This window comes from Larus michahellis, chromosome Z (genome assembly GCF_964199755.1).
Source record: "Larus michahellis chromosome Z, bLarMic1.1, whole genome shotgun sequence".
In the NCBI taxonomy this organism is placed as follows: Eukaryota; Metazoa; Chordata; class Aves; order Charadriiformes; family Laridae; genus Larus; species Larus michahellis.
The window spans coordinates 24,160,680-24,180,273 of NC_133930.1; the positions used below are offsets into that span (position 1 = coordinate 24,160,680).

A 19,594-nucleotide genomic window follows, 5' to 3' on the forward strand; every position below is an offset into this window, starting at 1 on the left:
GCCTTTTTGCCATATGCCTCTATGGTTCGTACTCTGATGTTTCAGTTTTCCTGTTGTTAAAATCTGTAGCTAGCCTTGTGCAGTTTCCCTTTGCAACTTTTTTAATGTGCTTATACTTTGCGTGATTAGATTGAGCTTGTTGCACTGAGAAACTTGAAAAAGGGAGATATGGAAATGTGTGCAAAGTAAACGTTTAAGAAGCATTTCTGAGTTGCAAAAATTGTCTTACTTAAGCTTTTTCATTCTAGAATCCAAAGTAGTCTTAAAAGGTATGAAAGCTTTGAAATTTGAAAGAAGAATAAACTATGGCTGTGCAGTGTTGCCGAGAGAAAAGAGAGTTTGTTACGTGAACTGCAACTGAACCTTCCAGGAGAGTAACCCTTAACACCCAGTAAAGCACCTCAGCTGGTAGCTGTTTGGCAAAAGTAAACCAACAAAAAACTATGTGTTGGCAATTGCTTGGCTGTTTTGGTGGTGTAGTAAGATAGCTGCTGCCTGGGAGTTGGCAGGATACCAGTTGTAAGTAACATAAATTCCTTGACTCTGATGTGGTCTCCTCGTCAATGCTATCAGGTGGGTTTTTTTGGCAGGGGTGGGGTGGTGGTGTTTGAGGGTGAGGAGAGAACCACATTTTTCTCCCACCTTTCTTCAGTGCTGTATTTCAGTTAGAACTTTTTTAAAAGCTGTCTCCTGTATCTTCTTTTTCTATCAGTTGTGTATTAGCCTTATCCAGCACCATGTGTTGCCACAATTCTGCTGGCAGGAGACCTATAGAAATTGGAAACTGTTCCTTAAAGCTTGAACTTGAATGATTAGAGTGATAAAATAGTAATTGTGGAATGACTTGTGGTGATTGATGTGAAGACAGCAATATATGGAAAAGATGTGGATGAAGATCTTCAACGTGGCCACAGAGGTTAGGTCTGGTTTGATGCATGAACTTTTGTGTGTGTGTTTGTGTGTGCTGCATGCACATAGGCATGGTTGGCAAGTTAACTGCTTCTGTTTTTGTCATTTTCACACATGCAAAAGTAGCGTTTGCACGAGTTTGTTTCAAAACCATTACAACTACAACATCCAACAGGGCACATTATGGTATGCTGTAGCTGTTTGTCTCTTCTCTAATGTGCTTAGAGAAAGGCTGCATAGGAATTAGTGTTAAACAGTCTATATTTTTCCATTTCTGTACTTGTAAAAACAGGTATCTGTAGTTATAGTGTGTCCACTTACCTGGACTTCTGAAAATATGGCACTTACAATAGTTTAATTTTTCTACTAACAGGCACTTGAATAGCTTATCAGTGAACAAAAATACAATGAAAAGCTCCCTTTTTACCAGTGCTGGGTAATTCTTTTGGATTGCAAGTTATCAGAATGTAAGGCAATTATTGCATTGCTTGTTATCTATTCCAGCATTAGATTTTTCACATTTGGGAAGAAAATAATTATTTTAAAAACTCGATGATGGTGATTTGGTGCTGTAGAGTATTTAAGGTGCAGGAAATAGTCCTGACAGAGATAGGTTTAGAGGGCAGAGTACAAGTGAGTTGTTCCATGGTGCATAATAAATAAGATTTATCATATGCTGCCATCAAGTGACTATGAAAGTGGTAGCCACACATGGGATACATGTATACATAAAACTAAAATTAAATTAAGTCTGCATTGTAAAACTGTAGTTACATATTCGTATATATTTTCACATGCTGAGGTTTTATCTCTTAATTGCGTGATTTCAGTAATCACAGTAATTTATAAATTCTCTTAGAAAACAATATTGACTGACAGAACTAAGTTTCAGTACCATCTGATACGCCTTTATAAACTGCTGCATAAGCTTAGGAAAATGCCACTTTTAGAATTGGCAGTGAATACACTTTTCATTGGAGGATGGTTTTGTACTTTTCTACTTGGGATTAATCTCATCTTCCACTGAAAGAGAGTCTTCTTTTTGTTTCGTTTTCCTGCATTACAGTATTATTTAGGAAGCTGTACCAATGATCTCCAGCTTCTTGCAAAACAAAGTAATACGGTAATACTTGTACCCTGTTTGTCTGTAGTTTCTTCATGTAGGTGACATCTTTGTTTTGCCTGCATATAATTATTTCTGTAAATTGTCCATGTACACAACTATAAGTTCTGTGGTACTTGAGGTGGTTTGTTAGGTTGTGGACCTTTTGCATCCGTGCCTGTTAGTGATACATTACTTGGTGATAAGACTTTTTTTGTGCTGTTGTAATGAATTCATAGAATTTTTCATGCCTTAGAGAGCTCTCAGCTATATGGGATGGAACACTTTTAATTCGTACATTAACCGGTTATGTATAGTTAGATGTGCTAAAATGATTGTTGGAACAAAACCAACTACACTTCAGTATTATTTACTTTTAAAGGAATTGATAAATTGTGCATTGTGAGGTTTTGTATTTCAGTGATTAAAATAAAACTTGTGTAAATATGTATTTAGATTGGGTATATAAATGCAAACAGCCTTGTAGATGAAACCTGTGGTGTGTCATGAGAGACAAACAGTAGGGTTTTGCCTCTCACCCTTAAAATTTGACAATCTTTAGCTATTGACTCGAATTCATTTTTGCTGTCCTCACTGGAAGCATAACAGCGGCATTTAAATTGTGATTCATTGACCTTCTTTGGAAACAGAGAAATATAGAAAAGATAGGATGTGAGGGCACATGGATGTGAATGATTGGGAGAAAGTTTTAAAGTGTTAACAAAGAAGAAAGAAAAGATGACATTTTGAAGTGGAAATGGGAAAAAGGAATATTGGGAGGAACACAAAGAAGATACCTGTATATCCTTAACGTAAGTCCGTTTTCCCTTTGTTTCACAGAGGTGAGGGATTTAGTCACTTTTCAGTTTGATTCCGTAAAGTGAAAATGTTTCCACCCGGTTCAGCATGCTGTTTAAAGAGGTTATACTTCAAAAATAAATTAATTCCGGAGAGTTGAGTAGCCTTTGTTACAGAGGAGGTCAGACTTGACGGCTGTAACGCTCCCTTCTGGCCTACGAATCTATAAATCTCTCGGTGTGTTTGATTTTTCTTGTCTCCCTCTTGTGGAACTGGAGTTTTGGTCAGTACAAGCTTCTCCTTTCTGAACTGAAATACAGCCCTGATCCTGTAACTGAAATCGGTAATGGCTAAATTCAAGCCATTGACCTGGTCTTACGGATGCACTTGGAGCTGGAGACATGAGAGACAGAGGAGGGGAAGCATGTCCAGTTAATGTCACTGTGTAACTCCAATTAAAAAATGACTGTTTTTTTTAATTAATATGGTTGGAGGTCTCGGAAATGTAGCTTAGCAAGAGTGCTGAAATTTTCTTTTTTTTTTTAATTGTATAGAGTGTATGACAATAATGTTAATGCATTTCAGTCTTATGAAGAAAAGCAGTTGGGGGGGAGTGGCAAATAGAGCAGTCTTTTCTTTCTCTGTTCTTCAGATAAGCTGTTACTGCTCAGTGTTATCCTTTCAGCAATCCTTCATTTTTTTGTTCTAAATGCTTTTGCCCCTAGCAGGTTTTACTACTATGGAATGTACATGGACTACTTCTCAAAATGATGCAATCTGACAGGAAATCAATATTTTTTTCGTACTAGATTTGAGGGTGTGATTGTCATAATCCTCATCTTAGACTGTTAAATGGTGAATACTAACCTTAGTTTTTAGCTCTATTTATATCCTTTAGTAAGAAACATACCTTTCTCTTCCTTCCTGCTTGCTGGTCTCTAGAAGGGGTTTGAGGTGCATTGTTTTCAGTGGAAAAAGAATACATATATATTAGAACTGGCTATCTGCAGGTATACCTGTATTTTTTAAGTAAAGCATGGATATTCCTACAGATGGATTCTGCTGTTATGTGTGCTGGTGTTTTCCATAGAATTAGACTTCTGAGACTGAAAAATTCCTTAAAGCCATCTAATCATGATATTAGCGCTAGGTAAAGCAACTGCTCTGTTGTTGAAGTAGTAAGTATAATTATGCAAAGAAAAGATGAAATTGAATTGGTGCCATTTCTTAAATGTTTGCAGAAGGAATACAAGTCTTCTTTGTGTTCAACTTTTGTTTCAAGTTTCTGGCAGCCTGTTTTAGTGTTTATGCTTTTGGTTTTGTAAAGAGGGAAGCATGCTTTGCCGTCAAATTTTAAGTAAGATCAGATGAGGATTCCTAGCTGGAAAATATATAGGCATATTTATGGGGCTGTTCTTCTTGATATTTAGTATTTGACAAGACTTCCCCTTGTAAATCTACAGATGTATGCAGTGATTGCTTTTGAACACAAAATGCAATCAATTTTACTCAGCTAGCTACTGGGTTCTTAAATCTAGAAAGATATTTTTAATGACATAGCCTAATCAGTTGATACCGTGGCTAATAGTGTGATGACAGCTTTTGTGGAAAAAAAAAAAAAAATCAATGACTTATTTAACCAGCAGCTTAGCTGATAAGAAAAGTCCAATACCTTTTACCTCCTTCGAATCGGTGTTTTCAGATGTAACCTTTTTGGATTCAACACCTATTTTTTGACGGAGAGGAGTTTTTTCCTTGCCTCCTTGACCTCATGCCCGAGGTCAGGGCCTGACCCGCACCCTGCAGGCAGGGTCGGTCTCCGTCCTCCCTCCGCCCTGTCTCAGCTGCTTCCAGGGGGAAATACCGTCGGGGTAATTTCTTATAAAGTGCTATCACAGTATGTCATTATTGCCGCGTTTTCCAAGTAAACGAAAACTTGTTATTCATCTCTCGCCTGCCTTGAATTGGAAGAAAATGAGACGGAGCAAGGTAAACAAGCTGAAACAGACTGTGAAATTACACACGATGGGAATGCCATTTCTGACTGCTTATCCGAGTGCCGCGGGTTAACACTCCACCTAATGACTGCATTTAAACAATTTTTTTACCTCAGCGTATTTTGATCCGGCGCTAATAGCGCCGTGAGCGACACCGGCCCGCCAGGCGGTGCCGCGGGGCGGGCTGGCAGCCCGGAGGTGCCGGCGAGCGGGCCGGGCCCGGCGGCGGCTTCCCGGGGCGCGAGGTGGGGGTTCGCTCTCTCGTTTTCTCCTCAGGGACGGGCCGGACCCGGCTGCGCCAAGGGGCGACCAGCGGACCCGTAGCCCTCCCCGTCCCTCCGTTCCGAGGCGGGGCGGGTGGCCTTCAGGGTGCGCCGGGCCGGGCCGGTTCCCGCCGCGCGCCGGGGCTGCCCCGCCGGCGGGCGCCGAAGTTGCCGGGGTGCCCAACTCGGTGCCGGTCACGTGGGGCGGCGGCGCCAATCGGCGCAGCCGTGATGTCAGCGCCTCAGCAGCTGCGGGGATGCAGAGCGGCGCGCGGGGCCGGGGCAGTCCGGCATGGCCAGGCGCCGCGCGGTGTGAGGGCGGCGGAGCGGCGCCATGGACGAGCCGGGCATCCTGCGCAGGCGGGGGCTGCAGGTAGGGCCGGGCGGGCGGGGCCGGCCCCCGCCTCCCCCTCAGTTCCGAAGTTGCCCTCACCTGCCGTGAGGGCGCAGAGGCGGGCCCGGCGGCGGCGGCGGGGGGGACACCTGTGGGGCCGGAGGGGCGCGGCGGCGGCCGGGCGGAGGAACCGTTGGCCCCTGACGGGCGGGCGCTGAGGAGTTTCGCCGCCGCGGCCGGGCGCTTGCTGGGGGAGGCGGGCGAGGCGGGAGCTGCGGTAGCGGTGCGGGCTCGTTCTCCCCGTTAGCGGTGCTCTGAAGGTGGGGGAAGACGGCCATTGCCCGGGGGAGAAAGTTTCGGCAGCTTAGGGCGGTCTGGGCGTTCGCGGCGCACTTTGGGGGACGGCGAGGAGGGAGCGTTGCCCTTTTCAGTCAGCTTTTGGCTGACTTTTTTCCGTTGGCGTTCATAAACTCAAGAAAATGACGTATCCCAAATGGAGTGCGGGTTATGGCAAAATGTTGGTACCGTGTGTTGTTTGAACTCAACTCTTTTTGTATAAAGTATTAAAACGCTATTTTTTTTTTTTTTTGGCGGAAAGTGTATTAATAAAGAGCATGTGACAACAATCGAGTATAGGGTGTAGTTACTTTTTTACTATTTCACCAAAATGGAGCACCACCTCAAACTACATCATTCTGGCCCATTGTTTAGAAAGCCCCTTTGCTCAAGTCGCTCTCAGCGATGAATGTACTTCCTTTCTTTTGTTTTCCTTTGCATCCGCAATGTTTCAATGGGAGGAGGGTGAAGAGGAAAGCCTCCTTGCATTTGGCATCGTTATTCTCAAGTAATTTAAAACTGCTTGTAATGTCTAAAATGCACTGAACTTGCACAGTTCTGAACTTTTCAGAAAGATGCCCTTTCTGATCAGTGCTTTCAACTTGGTGCTGATCAAGTGTGACGATTTGTATTAGAGAGATGAAGGCAAGTAGAATCTATAGGTCATGGCACGGAGCGTAGAGAAGTCCTAAAACTCTCTGGGGCCTCTCAGTCTTCTAAGAATCTGTTAGCTTTTCTTTTACTTTTTGTGTGATAGCATTTGTGTGTGGAAAGTGAATAACTTTCTTAAACAGATTCTGTGATTTTATTTAGCCCTTAAATCCTAAATCTTTTCTGTTATTTGATTGTAAAGTGTGAGGAAGAATCTCTGCTGCAGGTTGGGACTGCCAGTGATATCTTTGAAAGGAGAGGATTTAAAAGTTTCAAGAGGTAGATCTTCACAACGAAAACGGATTTCCTCCTGCTAAACCTGCTGTAATCCATTGAGTACTGTAAACCGGATTTCTGCCTTTTGACAAGAATTGAACAGCAGTCTGTTCTGATTAAGGGCTAACTTTAACCTTAACGTAAAGCCTATTGTTGAGTTTTGCAAACCTTATTTTTGAGGTGTTTTTTGTTTGTTTGTTTGTTTTATCTTCTGTAACTTTAACAAAGTAATTTTGAATGAATACCAAGAATATTTCACAGAATACTTGCTTACTTCTGCATATGCTTACAATGGTCACTTAAGAGTATTAAAAGCTGCATAGTGAATAATGGCAGTACCAAAAAGACCAATTCACACATGCAGGAATAAATATTTTTTAAGGATATGTACCTCATGACTGTCATTAGAATCTGGTTCTAGGGTGGACAAAAGTAGCCAGTGGTCAAAAGTGTTCAAGTTGACACATTATCATGGATGGGAGAGGGGGAGAAATCCTTTTTACGCTCAAGTTGTATTCATTAGACCCTTGACTGAATCTGTCTTCATATTGTCCTCTTGCTATTGCTCTTTTTTGTCTTCATCTGTTGTCTGTGCAACTAACCTAGAGACTAGTATGATGAATTTGTGAGCTGGAAAGCAGATGATACGACGTGTGACAAGGAATGTACCCTCTTTTTAATTCTTGTTAGTAAATACCGATTAAATGAAGTCTCCACGTTGTCTGCGTGGCTGACATTTGCTTTTTATAGTACATCAGAAAGTAATGAGCTGGTTATTTTATAGTAGTAGTATATGTTTTTACCATTAAAAAAGACCCTAAATAATTCTCCCACCATTATGTTGTTCTGTGGGAGTAATCCATGTCCCGTCTTCTTTTTCATGTGTTATTGATACTTTCCTTTAAAGGCTATTGAGAATATTCTGAAAGGGATTTTAAAAGAAAAAGGAAAGGTTCTGGTTTAAGGTTATGCTAGTAACCTGTGATCTTCAATGAAAGGCCAGCTAACTTTACTTCATATGACTTTGTCAGTTCTTTTGGTTAGAAGTAGAAATGATAAAAGCAGGTAAATCTGCATAAAAGCTGTGTGCTTTCTTAGGTAAATGTGCGTTTAAATGAAACCAGTCATGTAGTGGGAAATAGCACATGCTTAAATTAAAAGCCAAATTGGTGCAATTGCTGTTTTTTTTCTGTTTGCACACAATTTGCTTCAAAGCTTGATTTACAGGACACACAAACCATTTCCTTTTAGATGGGAACCTGATGTAGTTGTGCTTAATGCCATGCACCATCATGCTGTGTTTAAAAAAAGCCAGGAAGCAGCTTGACTTTAATCTCAAAATATAAGCCTTAAGTAAATATGTAGACTTGGATAAGTCTTGTTTTGGGTTGATATGTGGAAGCCTTTTCTGGTGCTCAGGCTTCTAAGAGAGAAATTGAGCCTTTAATTTGTTGCATCCTGAATACATACACGCACCTATTTCATCTTATTACAACCTCTTCCTTTACATCCGATTACTTACATTGGTTGTATTCATAGAAAAATAAAAGCTTCTGAATCTGTAGTATGTGCTCCTTTTCAGTGAGCAGATTCTAAAGCTTTTAGAAAGAACACATTTTATTTGTAAGAAACATCAGGAGAAAGTTGACCGTTTCTTTTAACTTTTAAAAATGCTAAGTATAATTTAGTGTGGATTGAAATAGGTATCTCTACAAAATAAGTTAAACTAAAAAATGAAAACATCTAACAAATTTCTTGCATATTCTTCATCATGGTTCTTGATTGCATTCTGCTGACAGCCTGTGTTTCATCTTTCTTCCATGAATTTGTCTAGTAGGTGTTCATCTGAGCAGTGTGTTTTATACTGCCTTAAACCAAAGACTCCATACTCATGTGATGGTGGGTATAGGTAACACATATTTCCTTCAGTCTGTAAAAAGGATATGGGAATGTGGGAGGAATCTTACTGCCAGATGCAGCCAGCTTCAGTCATGCTTCCAGAGCTGATGAAGCTTTCTTTTTGTCGAACAGATGCTTTGGGCCTTCCCTTTTCCTTTTGCTAATTTCAGTTCTGCCTCTAAGTGGCTGGTAAGCAGTGTCTTGTAAATCTTGCAGTAATTACATGAACTTTTTTAATTAGACTTGCAGAGGAATTGACAAACAGCAGAGAAATCAGCTATACATGAAACCTCCCAAATGTCAAAGAAAATGCTGTGTTTATTTGTTTTCTAGTCTCTAGGTATATTTTTTTTTTGTAAATGCTGGAACATTTTCATAGGGATCTAAGGCTTCTTTAAATTCAGGATGACTGCATTGCATTAAGTTTGCAGAGAGATGATTATGGCCAACATGGAAAATTCCAATTGAAAATCTTCTAATACTGTACCTCATGCATTGATTTGAGGGAGGAAGAGGTAAAAAGAATTTAATAGCGAAATTCAGACTCATTGGTGTAGAAATGGAAACAGGCAGTGTAAATGAAAATGTGGTGTAAATGGAGTGTTGCTATTTTGGCAGAACTGAGGAGTCAGTTTATACTAATTCCATATGTTTCTAGAAAAGATGGCAAGGGACACACTCATTGCGTAGCCTTGACTACTCCTCCACCTCCACTACAGGAAAATCCTTGGCTTTTGTAGGCAAACATTCTGAAATTTGGTACATAAAGTGTCCAGACCTTTCAAAAAGTAAAACCTTACAGATTTTTCCAAGTCCTTGTTTATTGGCTCACCTAAAAATGCATTCTGAGAAATCAGACAGAAAGGAAATAATTCCCAAGGAAAAATGGCCTTATCTGTGGTTCCAAAACAGGTGCGATTTCTTTGGAGTAGGAGGTTTCATGAAAATAATTCTTTCTGAAATACTGAAAATTGACATGTGAAGTAAAAAGGTCACTGAGAAGCCACACTGTGTAGGAGAGGAAAAGAAAGAAATAGGGAGACTGTAACTGTCTCTTCTGTGGATACAGTTCATGCTTGGGAATGTGTTCTTGGGGTGGTCTGCTGACAAAAAAATGATGATAAAAGCTGGAGAATATTAATTAGACTTCGGCCTCTGTTGCAAACTGAAGAGAAAGGGTAGAAAAGTCAGTCTTACAGATGGTGTTTTGGAAAGGTTCATAATAATTTTACCTGATTTGAACGCTGTGTACAACAGTGTCCTCCCTTCCACTAGGCAAGAGGGACTTGATCCATTTTCTCTGCTCATGCTTCTGTACTGGTGGCAATAGATTTACAGTACAAGAGAGGAGTTGTGTAGTTGTGAGTCAGGTCTGATGTGTATCTCTGCCTCTTGGTGAATGTATGGAAGAAAGTCTGTGGAGGGCATGGAACCAGAGAAGGATTAAAAAAGTCCTAACAATTTACAGTTTCCAGTAGATTCAGATTAATCAATTGAGAAGAAGATAACATATACGTCTTCAGTGTTGTGTGGGAATAGCTGTGTGATGGCACGCTGCATTCCTTCTCTGCTTAGTAGTTGTGTTCAGTCCTGTCTAACATATTATTCTTCCTTCAAGGGCTGCATCTGCAAAGCAATGCTAAGAACTACTTAAATTGTGACACTTGCGCTTTCATTTTATGATGTGTTTGCATGAGCAGTATACATGGCTGTAAAATGTTAAAAAAAAAACCACCAAAAAACAAAAAAACCCCAAAAACTACACATTTTGTATATTCTTGATAAATTATTACATTTTTTTCCTGATAGTCATCTTTATTTTTAAGATACTGTTATAGGAGACAGGACATTTTAAATCTATTTGTGTTGTAGGGGGAGGGATGTGCAGGTCAGAATAGATGTTTTCTTTGCTTAAATAGTGATAGGCAGTGATAGCTGCCTTTGGAAAGCAAAGGACCAGCTTTCTGAGAGAAGAGACACTGATCTAAAGAACACTTCTCATCTCCTCATTAGCTGTCACTTCTGCAGGCCTGATAGAGTGTACAATCTCTTGATCAGTTAATTCACCTCTATTTTCCAGGCATTCATGCATTGTTACATGTTTGTCAGGTCCTCTAAAAGCCTTTGTGCCAGACATATATTTTGCTATTATTTGAGCTGTGAAATCTTTTCTGAAAGGGTTAACCTTTTCTTCTGTCTTTGCTTCTCTTGGTGTTGTGGTCACTCTATTTCAAGGGCTAAAATCAAACATGGCGGGGGGGGGGGAACCCTGCTGCATTCAGAGCTAAAATATTTGGCACGGGGCCAGAATTGGTGTCTGTAGCCCAAATCACACTTCTTACTAATGCTTTCTGATAATTGCAGTAACAGTTCTTGATAATGTGTACAATATGTCACAAAGCTGACTGACTGTTTTGTGTTAGGTTTGGAAGGCAAAGCATAAACTTAACGTTCCTTCACGTCAAATCCTTTGGTGAGCTCAGCAGTGGAATCTGTAATGATTTGAACTGAGCTCGGTTTTGTTCTAAGGGTCTTAAAGAAAACCAGCTTTGGAGTCCTCTGCGCGCTCTTTAGCTCCTGTTTCTGAGTCACTTGGCTTATCCCCCAAAACTGCTAGTAGGTTTTTTATGTTTTTTGGGTTTTTTTCCTGCTTATTTAGTAATAGTAGGAATAATAGCTGCATGAAGGATAGTAACATCTGATTGAAACAAGTTTGAGTGTGTATTTTTTTTCAATTCTGTGGTTAGTTCTTGGTTTGACAAATGGTTTTGTTAGGATTGGTTTTTACTCACTTTGTCATAAGTAATGAAACTAGTAGTTTTCCATGTTTTCTTTTTGAAATTTTTTGTAAGATGCTTCATTTAAGTTTGATGCAGTTTTGACTGTGATGTGACTTCGTGTGTCATGTTTGACATAATGATCTGAGATTTGTTTTCACTGATTCATATACTACATTTGCTTTAAAAGTCATAAGTTTTCCATATCTTGTTAGGGGTTTTATCAAAATTGTCCAAAGGCTTCGAGATGCTGTTAATTCCTTTTCCTATTAGATTGAAGCAATAAACTTTTTTGCTTATAGCAGTGCCAATTATCCATCCGAACATTAAAATTACATAAAAATCCGTAAATGATTGTTCATATCATCACAAAGCAAAACACTAAAACCTGCACTTTCATAATTTGTTTTAATTTTGTTTTCTTGGCTTCACTTTTCCACTTTGACATGTAGCACTAACTTCCTCCATGACCCTAACTCTATTCCGTATATGAATCCTTGCTTTATCTGATGTAAATCAGAACATTTTTTCCTGTCAACAACTCATGTCCTCTGTAATCTTGTTCAGTTACTTGATCTCAGTTTCTACTCCTGTGTTACTCTTGGATTCCCCCTGCCTTTTCGTTCAAGTCCCCCTTGATTTTAATTCTCAAGTTCAGCACTCCACAGCAGCATGCGTGAAGTGGGATTAGTGATACAAAGGATAATTGCAGTCATTATCTGTGCCCTTCAGAAGAAGCAAGCTCTTCAGGGAGTTTAGGTGCTAAACTCTGAGTTTCTATGGAGCACTTTATCTTTGGAGTACTTTGTCCCTTTTGAAATTCTTTAGTTTTTCATGTATAGTTGGCTTAATTTCATAGGGATATTAAATAACACTTTTCTGACACCTGGCTATCCTTCCCAACCAAGACACTGTGTAAAAAGCAAAGGAACAATTACATTCAGAAGTATTAAGAGATTTCCTTTTAAAGCTTTACTGTCAGAAATAGGAGATCCAGTTTAGCAGCATTATGCCAAAAATGTCATCCTTGTCTAGGTACTGTAAAAGAGAAAATTTCAAGTGATCAAATTTCAAGAAAATGTTTAAGTAATCAAACCCACAATCTTAAAGAAAATAATAGGTGGTCTTTAGTTAAAAGATGAGGCTTGCGCCGTTATAGGTAAACAGTAGTACCTGTTACCAAGCAATTTGTTTTCCTGAATTTCTTTTTCAGCTATCTGAAACCTGGTAGTTCTTTAGAATACCTAGCTCGTACAGTGCAGTAAAGTCCATACATTGTGTGGAGATAAATGTTGTGTTGCAATTCTTATGATAGTATTTTAGCCCTAGAAAGCTAAAACTTCGAGCATGTGTTTTTGCAGTTGTTTTTTTTGTATTTGAATATTCTTGATGTTCTCTGTGGATAAATGATGCTATATCAAATACAGAAACGTATCTGAAGATGCTTTTCAACTAATAGAAGTTCCTCTCCTGCCCCACAATGTAGCTTTCTTTTCCTATATGAAAAGCAAGGGACATGGTAAAAAGTGTATTAACTGTGTGCTTTCATTAACTTCTTTTTTGAGTTCTTTTGATGTGAAAGGTTTCTTTAATGTATTTTATCACTTTGCTTTAAAAGTATGCCATGAGAAGAAGGATACCATTTCCGTTGCTCTAAAAAAGCCTAGTTGTACACAAGTTTTTCGGGTACATTAGGGAATTCAGCAGTCAGAATTTGTGTGCAGAAGAACCTGAAAATAAGCCCTATCCTCTTTTGTTTTCTGAATACAACACTCACGGGCACAGCTGGAAAATTTAGGTTATGAGTGGAAAATTGATTTTAGGATTCCAGTGCCCCTTGTGAACGCGGTTTCCTAGTTTTAAATTACTTCCAGTTTTTCAAGATTTTAGTAAATGTAGAGAAGTGCAAGAAAGGAAGGAGTAATATAAATGAAAAATTTGGAAGAGCAAATGTTTGTGACCAGGGTAAAATCCATATTTTATGGTACTCAGATTTTTTATTAGTTCATGTGCTTTTTCTTTTTTTAGTTCTTCAAGAGACAGTACTGTGTTTGTATTTAAACAATTTGCAGTTTACTGCAAATTATTGCAGTTTACTTGGTGTAAGCTGGGTAGTGATCAAGTATGTTGTGTTATTAGACTCTATCCATGACTGTTTGGCAATGATAAATAGCAGATTCTAACATTCAAGCATGAAGCTGAATAACATTTCTTATTTTGTCACTTTTGCCCTGAATATTTACTCTTTTCTGTAAGCTACAGTGTAAAATTGTTCTTGGGGCAAGGTGGTCAAAATCTACAATTTTCTTGGACTTATTGGCAACCGAGAAGAAGATCTAATGTAAAGCGTATCACATTCATTACTGGGTAGTGGGTGTTCCTGCAGTTGCATGCTTTGCTTTGCAGTAGTGATAAGAGATTTAATTCTTACCAACCTGTTTGTATGAGGCGGCTGCAAAGACCTCATCGTGTTTCTCCCTGATCTTCTGAAGATAGCAGTTTTTACCTTAGTTTGAGAACATGCCTGCTGAACTGGTGTAACATCTCGATTGACTGTTAACTTGGTTCAGTTTCATTTCTCAAATAGCACTTGGTTGACTTTCTCGTATATACTCTTAGGACCCTGCATAGATCTTCATCTGTGTGGCATGGTCGACACACTGGAGGGAGGGGATACCGTCCAGAGGGACCTTGACAGGCTTGAGAGGTGGGCCTATGCGAACCTCATGAAGTTCAACCAGGCCAAGTGCAAGGTCCTACACCTGGGTCATGGCAATCCCAGGCACAAATCCAGGTTGGGTGGAGAATGGCTTGAGAGCAGCCCTGCTGAGAAGGACTTGGGGGTGCTGGTGGACGAGAAACTCAACATGAGCACGCAACGTGCACTTGCAGCCCAGAAAGCCAACCACATCCTGGGCTGCATCAAAAGAAGCATGGCCAGCAGGTCAAGGGAGGTGATTCTGTCCCTCTACTCTGCTCTGGTGAGACACCACCTGGGGTACTGTGTCCAGCTCTGGAGTCCTCAACACGAGAAGGACATGGACTTGTTGGAACGGGTCCAGCGGAGGGCCACAAAGATGATCAGAGGGCTGGGGCACCTCTCCTATGAGAACAGACTGAGGGAGTTGGGGTTGTTCAGCCTGGAGAAGAGAAGGCTTCGGGGAGACCTTATAGCGACCTTCCAGTACCTAAATGGGATCTACAGGAAGGATGGGGAGGGACTCTTTATTAGGGAGTATAATGATAGGACACGGGGTAATGGCTTCAAACTGAAAGAGGGTAGATTTAGATTGGGTATCAGGAAGAAATTCTTTACTGTGAGGGTGGTGAGGCACTGGAACAAGTTGCCCAGGGAAGCTGTTAATTCCCCACCCCTGGAGGTGTTCAAGGCCAGGCTGGATCGGGCTTTGAGCAGCCTGATCTAGTGGGAGGTGACCCTGCCCATGGCAGGGGGGTCAGAACTAGATGATCTTTAAGGCCCCTTCCAACCTGAAGCAGTCTGTGATTCTGTGGTCTTTAAGCATAGATTTCTTTCACGGGTTCTTGGGTTTTGGTTTATGCTTGCTATTTGCTCTGCCAGTAGTGCCAACTTAGTTGCTCTGCTGTTTGTCCTTTTCTCTCTGTCTTACCTTCTCTTTAAGCTCACAGCGAAATCCTGTTCTTACTGAGATTGCAGATGAGGACTTGCTTTTTCAGGTTTTAAGATAGAATTATGACAAGACAACAACCTTCGTGTGTGCATTTTATTTTCTCCCCTTCAGTTCACATGGATTTGTTTGTGTGTATTCAGGACTGATGTCTTTTTAACGGTTTCTGTAGCACCTTCTTCTCCTTGCATTGTTTTAACAATAAGAATGGAACATTCCAGTTAGTTTTTTAGCAGTGCTGCAAAACACAGTAGTGTATGCTTTTTAATTGCCTGTTTCCCCCTCAAGACACCTTCAGTTATTTCAATATCATTTCTCTCTGATGTGGAGTCTATCTGACAAATCAATACTAAGCTCTTATGATGCTGAACCCAGTAAAGCTGGTTAGGCTTATAGGTATGTGACGTGTGTGTTCTCTGTCTTCAGGCTCTAAGGAGATGGAGGGAGAAGATTCAGGCACTTTTAAATTGATGTGTTTCTGCAAAGGAGCTATTCTAGAAAAAAGACTATATTTAAAGCACCTGTTTTTCATGTGTATCCACTCTAGTATCTCTGAGGAAATGCAGTGATCAATGAGAATTCTGTGAGATATTAATTCTTGCCTTTTTCTCCTTCAGAATGCCCCAGTGTTCTTTGTTCAAATACTGTAATGATTATCTGGGTTCAACAGGATGCAGTCAGAGAGAAGAGGGCAGTGCCATAACTAGCAGTGCTAATGGGAGCGTATCCGGCACACTAATGTGTTAAACTGTCAAACAATTTGTGCAAACCTGTTAGTTACACGTTTTTGTTATGCAAAATTTAATATCTATGGCTGTGCTGCAAGAATGGCATACAGAAAGCTACCTCAGATGAATTATTCCTTTGCCAGGAGTTTCTGTTGCTGGACAGATTAATTGGTGCAAGGTACAGTCCTGGCCTTTGATTTCTGTTCTCTTTGGGAAATAGATTTCAAGGGTTTGTTGTCTTACTGTTTAGAATTGAAGCTACACATGTACATTGTTTTTTATTGACTTGGTTTCTGGCCTTGGCTGTAGGGATTGCCACGTGTACCAGAAGGCAATGTTCTTTGTCAAAGAAATGACAACACATTACTTTTTAAAAAAATCTATAGCTAGATAGAAATCTCTTGTACTTATTAAGCTTTGAGTGTGCTATGAGATGGCTTTCTAACATAAAGAGTTTTCCTGGTCAGCCTGTAGAGCTTGGCACAGAGCCTAGTTAAGTATTACATTGAAGACCTAAATTTAAGGCAGTGGAGATCAGTAGTTAAAAAAACCCAAACCAACCAACCCCTCTCCCCCTAATAAACCCCAAAGCATTTTACACTTGCTTGAATCTAAAGATGAGAGGGAAGAACTGTGTGTTAGAATTTGTAACGGGGTTCTGCCTCCACGCTTGGCACACTGAATTGCCTACTGTCTGAAGGTGAAATCATAGAGTTGTCTAGGTTGGAAGGGACCTTTAAGATTTTTGAGTCCAGCCATTAACCTGGCACTACCAAAACCACCACTAAACCATGTCCCTAAGATCTTGATCTGTTTTAAAACAGTAAGTGATTCGAATTCAGAGTACTTTCTACATTATTCCATGAAGTCTCCATGACTTCAGAGAAAATAATACAATGTTACCTCTCATGCCAGTGCATGGCTTGCACACGTTTTTGTCTTATACCATATTGTCAGAATGGTAAGTTCCAAGCTTCTCGATCTCTGCTAAAGTTGTGGCTCTGCCTAAATTAATCCTCTTAGTTGTCATCAATCTGTTAACATTCTTGCATGTCACCTTGGGTAATTTGATTTTTCCACACTGTATATCCTTTAAGTGTTGGTGAGTTTTCAATGTCATTTCATGTAAGCAGAGTATGTTTTGCTATCTTTTGGGTTTTTTATTTAAATCAGTGTTGCTGTGATGGTTTTCATTCTTCCTTCTGGTTTTGTGAAATTTTTTTTGGAAACAGAATGCGTGCAATCTTCCTCCCTCCCTGCACATCCTAGATAGCTCTTTCTGCGTACATAGAACCAAATTGTTTTAATGCCTTAAATTAAGCTTTACGGGAAAAGGGCTCCCAGTGCTCTATAAACAATACTCCTTTTCCCCTTTTCATAGTAATGAAATGCTGATTAACCAGTCTGCAGCTGTAACACTGAAAACTTGAAACTAATTTACCTTTTGAGTTCTTCCTAGATCTTTCTGTGTTTCTTCTTCCCAGTGTCTTGCTGTCATTGAAACAGGCATAGCATTTCATTGTCTCTTTGGTAAGTTGAGGCACAGAGAAATTTCTTTGTTCAAGACTGCAAGGCTACTGATGACCTTGAATTTCCTGGTTGTCTCTTGTTAACCATAAACTCATAACCTTAGAACAGGCAGATTTTTTTCGTATCAGCTATAATGTAATACAGAGATGTCAAAGTTTTGTCTTCAAATACATTATCTAAGCACCGATCGTTTTGATCAAACATTTGTCTGATAGAAGTGGTCTTGGTACTGTTCAGAGATCTGTTCAACAGGTAACCACTGCCAGGAGGCTATGTGTATGAAGAAACGTTATTGCTTATGTAGTATGATGACTTTCTGAATTGTGTCATTTCATTAATAAAATCACAACTGAATAATATGGTGAATTAATGTTGCAATGATACTGTTTGAGTTTTTAGTAATGTGGAATTACTGGATTCTGTATGCATCCCACAATATTTACTGCTTTCTTTGCAGCATCCTAAAACTTACAAGCTATCAGCAGTTGAATTGTGTCCTTTGATTATGGTGTCTTGGCCTCTGGGAGCCAATAGGTGGAAAAATCAGACCAAACGTATCGCATTCTAAACCAAGATTTTTGTTTTTCTACATTTCTTAATTGCTTTGTTTCTGTTGTATTTTCTGTGTAGTCTCACAGCTATTTTTATGTAGCTGACCTAAAAAGGTGAATGATGACAGAGTGGAAATTTAAGCTTGTGAAGAACTTTGTCTTTTGACTTTTTCTACGTTGGAATAAAATTATGCAATGTTGTGGTTTGATGTTTTTTTTTTTCTTCCGTTTTTATATTTTGTCTCAATAGAGCTTTGTCTTTTTAAATATTATTTGTGTGTTAGCATAGTCCGTGTTTCACTTCGAAAATGTTGAATGGTGTTTTTCATGATTTTTTGGAACTGCTTCAAGATAAAATTGTGGTAAAATTTACTAATTTCACAACCCATTTTTATTTTGATAGACTGACATATTCTTGACATACTCTATTAGCATGGTATTTCAAAACATTTCTGACTAGTTATTTTTAGTATGAATAATGAAGAACAACAAATCTTTTCTCAGAGAGGGAAAAGGAGGAAAGTCTTTGTATTCACTAACTATCTTGGAAAAATAAGACCTACACGGTCATACAATATCAAAGGGAAAGGCTTTCCCTTAAACTTGATTTTTTTAAGGAAAATTTGGGCAATTCTGTGTCACTGCAGAATGCAAAGCTGAACTTTCATTGTGAAATACCACTATGATTCCATGTCTATCTTTGATTTTTTTCATAAATTGTGTTCCCTTTACAGGAGCACTGTAGCTACCTAGAGTATCAGTGTGTGGAACCACTTTCCTGGGGAGCCTGTTCCAATGCATGACAACCTTTTGGTGAAGACATTTTTCCTACTATCCACTCTAAACCTTCCCTGATGCAACTTGAGGCCATTTCCTCTCATCCTCTCACTTCCTACTTGGGAGAAGAGACTGACCCCTGCCTTGCTACGACCTCCTTTCAGGTAGTTGTAGAGAGCAATAAAGCCTCCCTTGAGCCTCCTTTACTTTAGGCTAAACAGCCCCAGTTCGCTCAACCGCTCCTCATTTATCTTTAGAGCCTTCACCAGCTTTGTTGCCCTTTTCTGGATGCACTCCAGCATGTCAGTGTCTTTCTTCTAGTGAGGGACCCAAAACTGGACACCGTACTCAAGGTGGGGCCTCACCAGTGCTGAGTACAGGGAGATGATCACTTCCCTAGTCCTTCTGGCCACACTATTTCTGACACAGGCCAGGATGCTGTTGGCCTTCTTGGCCACCTGGGCACACTGCTGGCTCATATTCATCCAACTGTCAACCAACACCTCCAGGTCCTTTTCTGCCGGACAACTTTGCAGCCACTCTTCTCCAAGCCTGTAACGCTGCATGGGGTTGTTGTGACCCCAGTGCAGGAGCTGGCACTTGACTTCGTTGAACTTCATACCATTGGCCTCGTCCCGTCGATCCAGCATGTCCAGATCTCTCTGTAGAGTCTTCCTGCTCTCAAGCAGATCAACACTCCCACCCAACTTGCTGAGGGTGCACTTGATCCCCTTGGCCAGATCATTGACAAAGATATTAAACAGAACTGGCCCCAGTACTGAGCCCTGGGGAACATCACTTGTGACCGGCTGCCAGCTAGGTTTAACTCCATTCAGCACAACTCTTCGCGTGTGGCCATACAGCCAGATTTTTACGCAGTGAAGAGTATGCCCATCCAAGCCATGAGCAGCTAATTTCTCCAGGAGAATGTGTGGGAAACAGTGTCAAAGGTTTTACTAAAGTTCAGGTAAACAATATCCGCAGCCTTTCCTGCATCCACTAAGCTGGTTACCTTATCA

The 19,594-nt window shown here is 40.2% G+C and overlaps 1 protein-coding gene across 4 annotated transcripts in view; it reads left to right on the forward strand.

Annotated features, from left to right (window-relative positions):
• Positions 1-19,594, forward strand: part of MAST4 (microtubule associated serine/threonine kinase family member 4) — a 298,871-nt gene that overhangs the window by 92,181 nt on the left and 187,096 nt on the right. For 2 of the 4 annotated variants that reach the window (XM_074568792.1, XM_074568793.1), the window contains exon 1: positions 5,295-5,442. The exons of the other annotated variants lie outside the window; for them this stretch is intronic. In XM_074568792.1, the coding sequence (XP_074424893.1) occupies positions 5,404-5,442 (39 nt within the window). In that variant the 5' untranslated portion in view covers positions 5,295-5,403. Of the gene's footprint in view, positions 1-5,294; positions 5,443-19,594 lie in introns of those variants that run through there. 4 annotated transcript variants of the gene reach the window in all.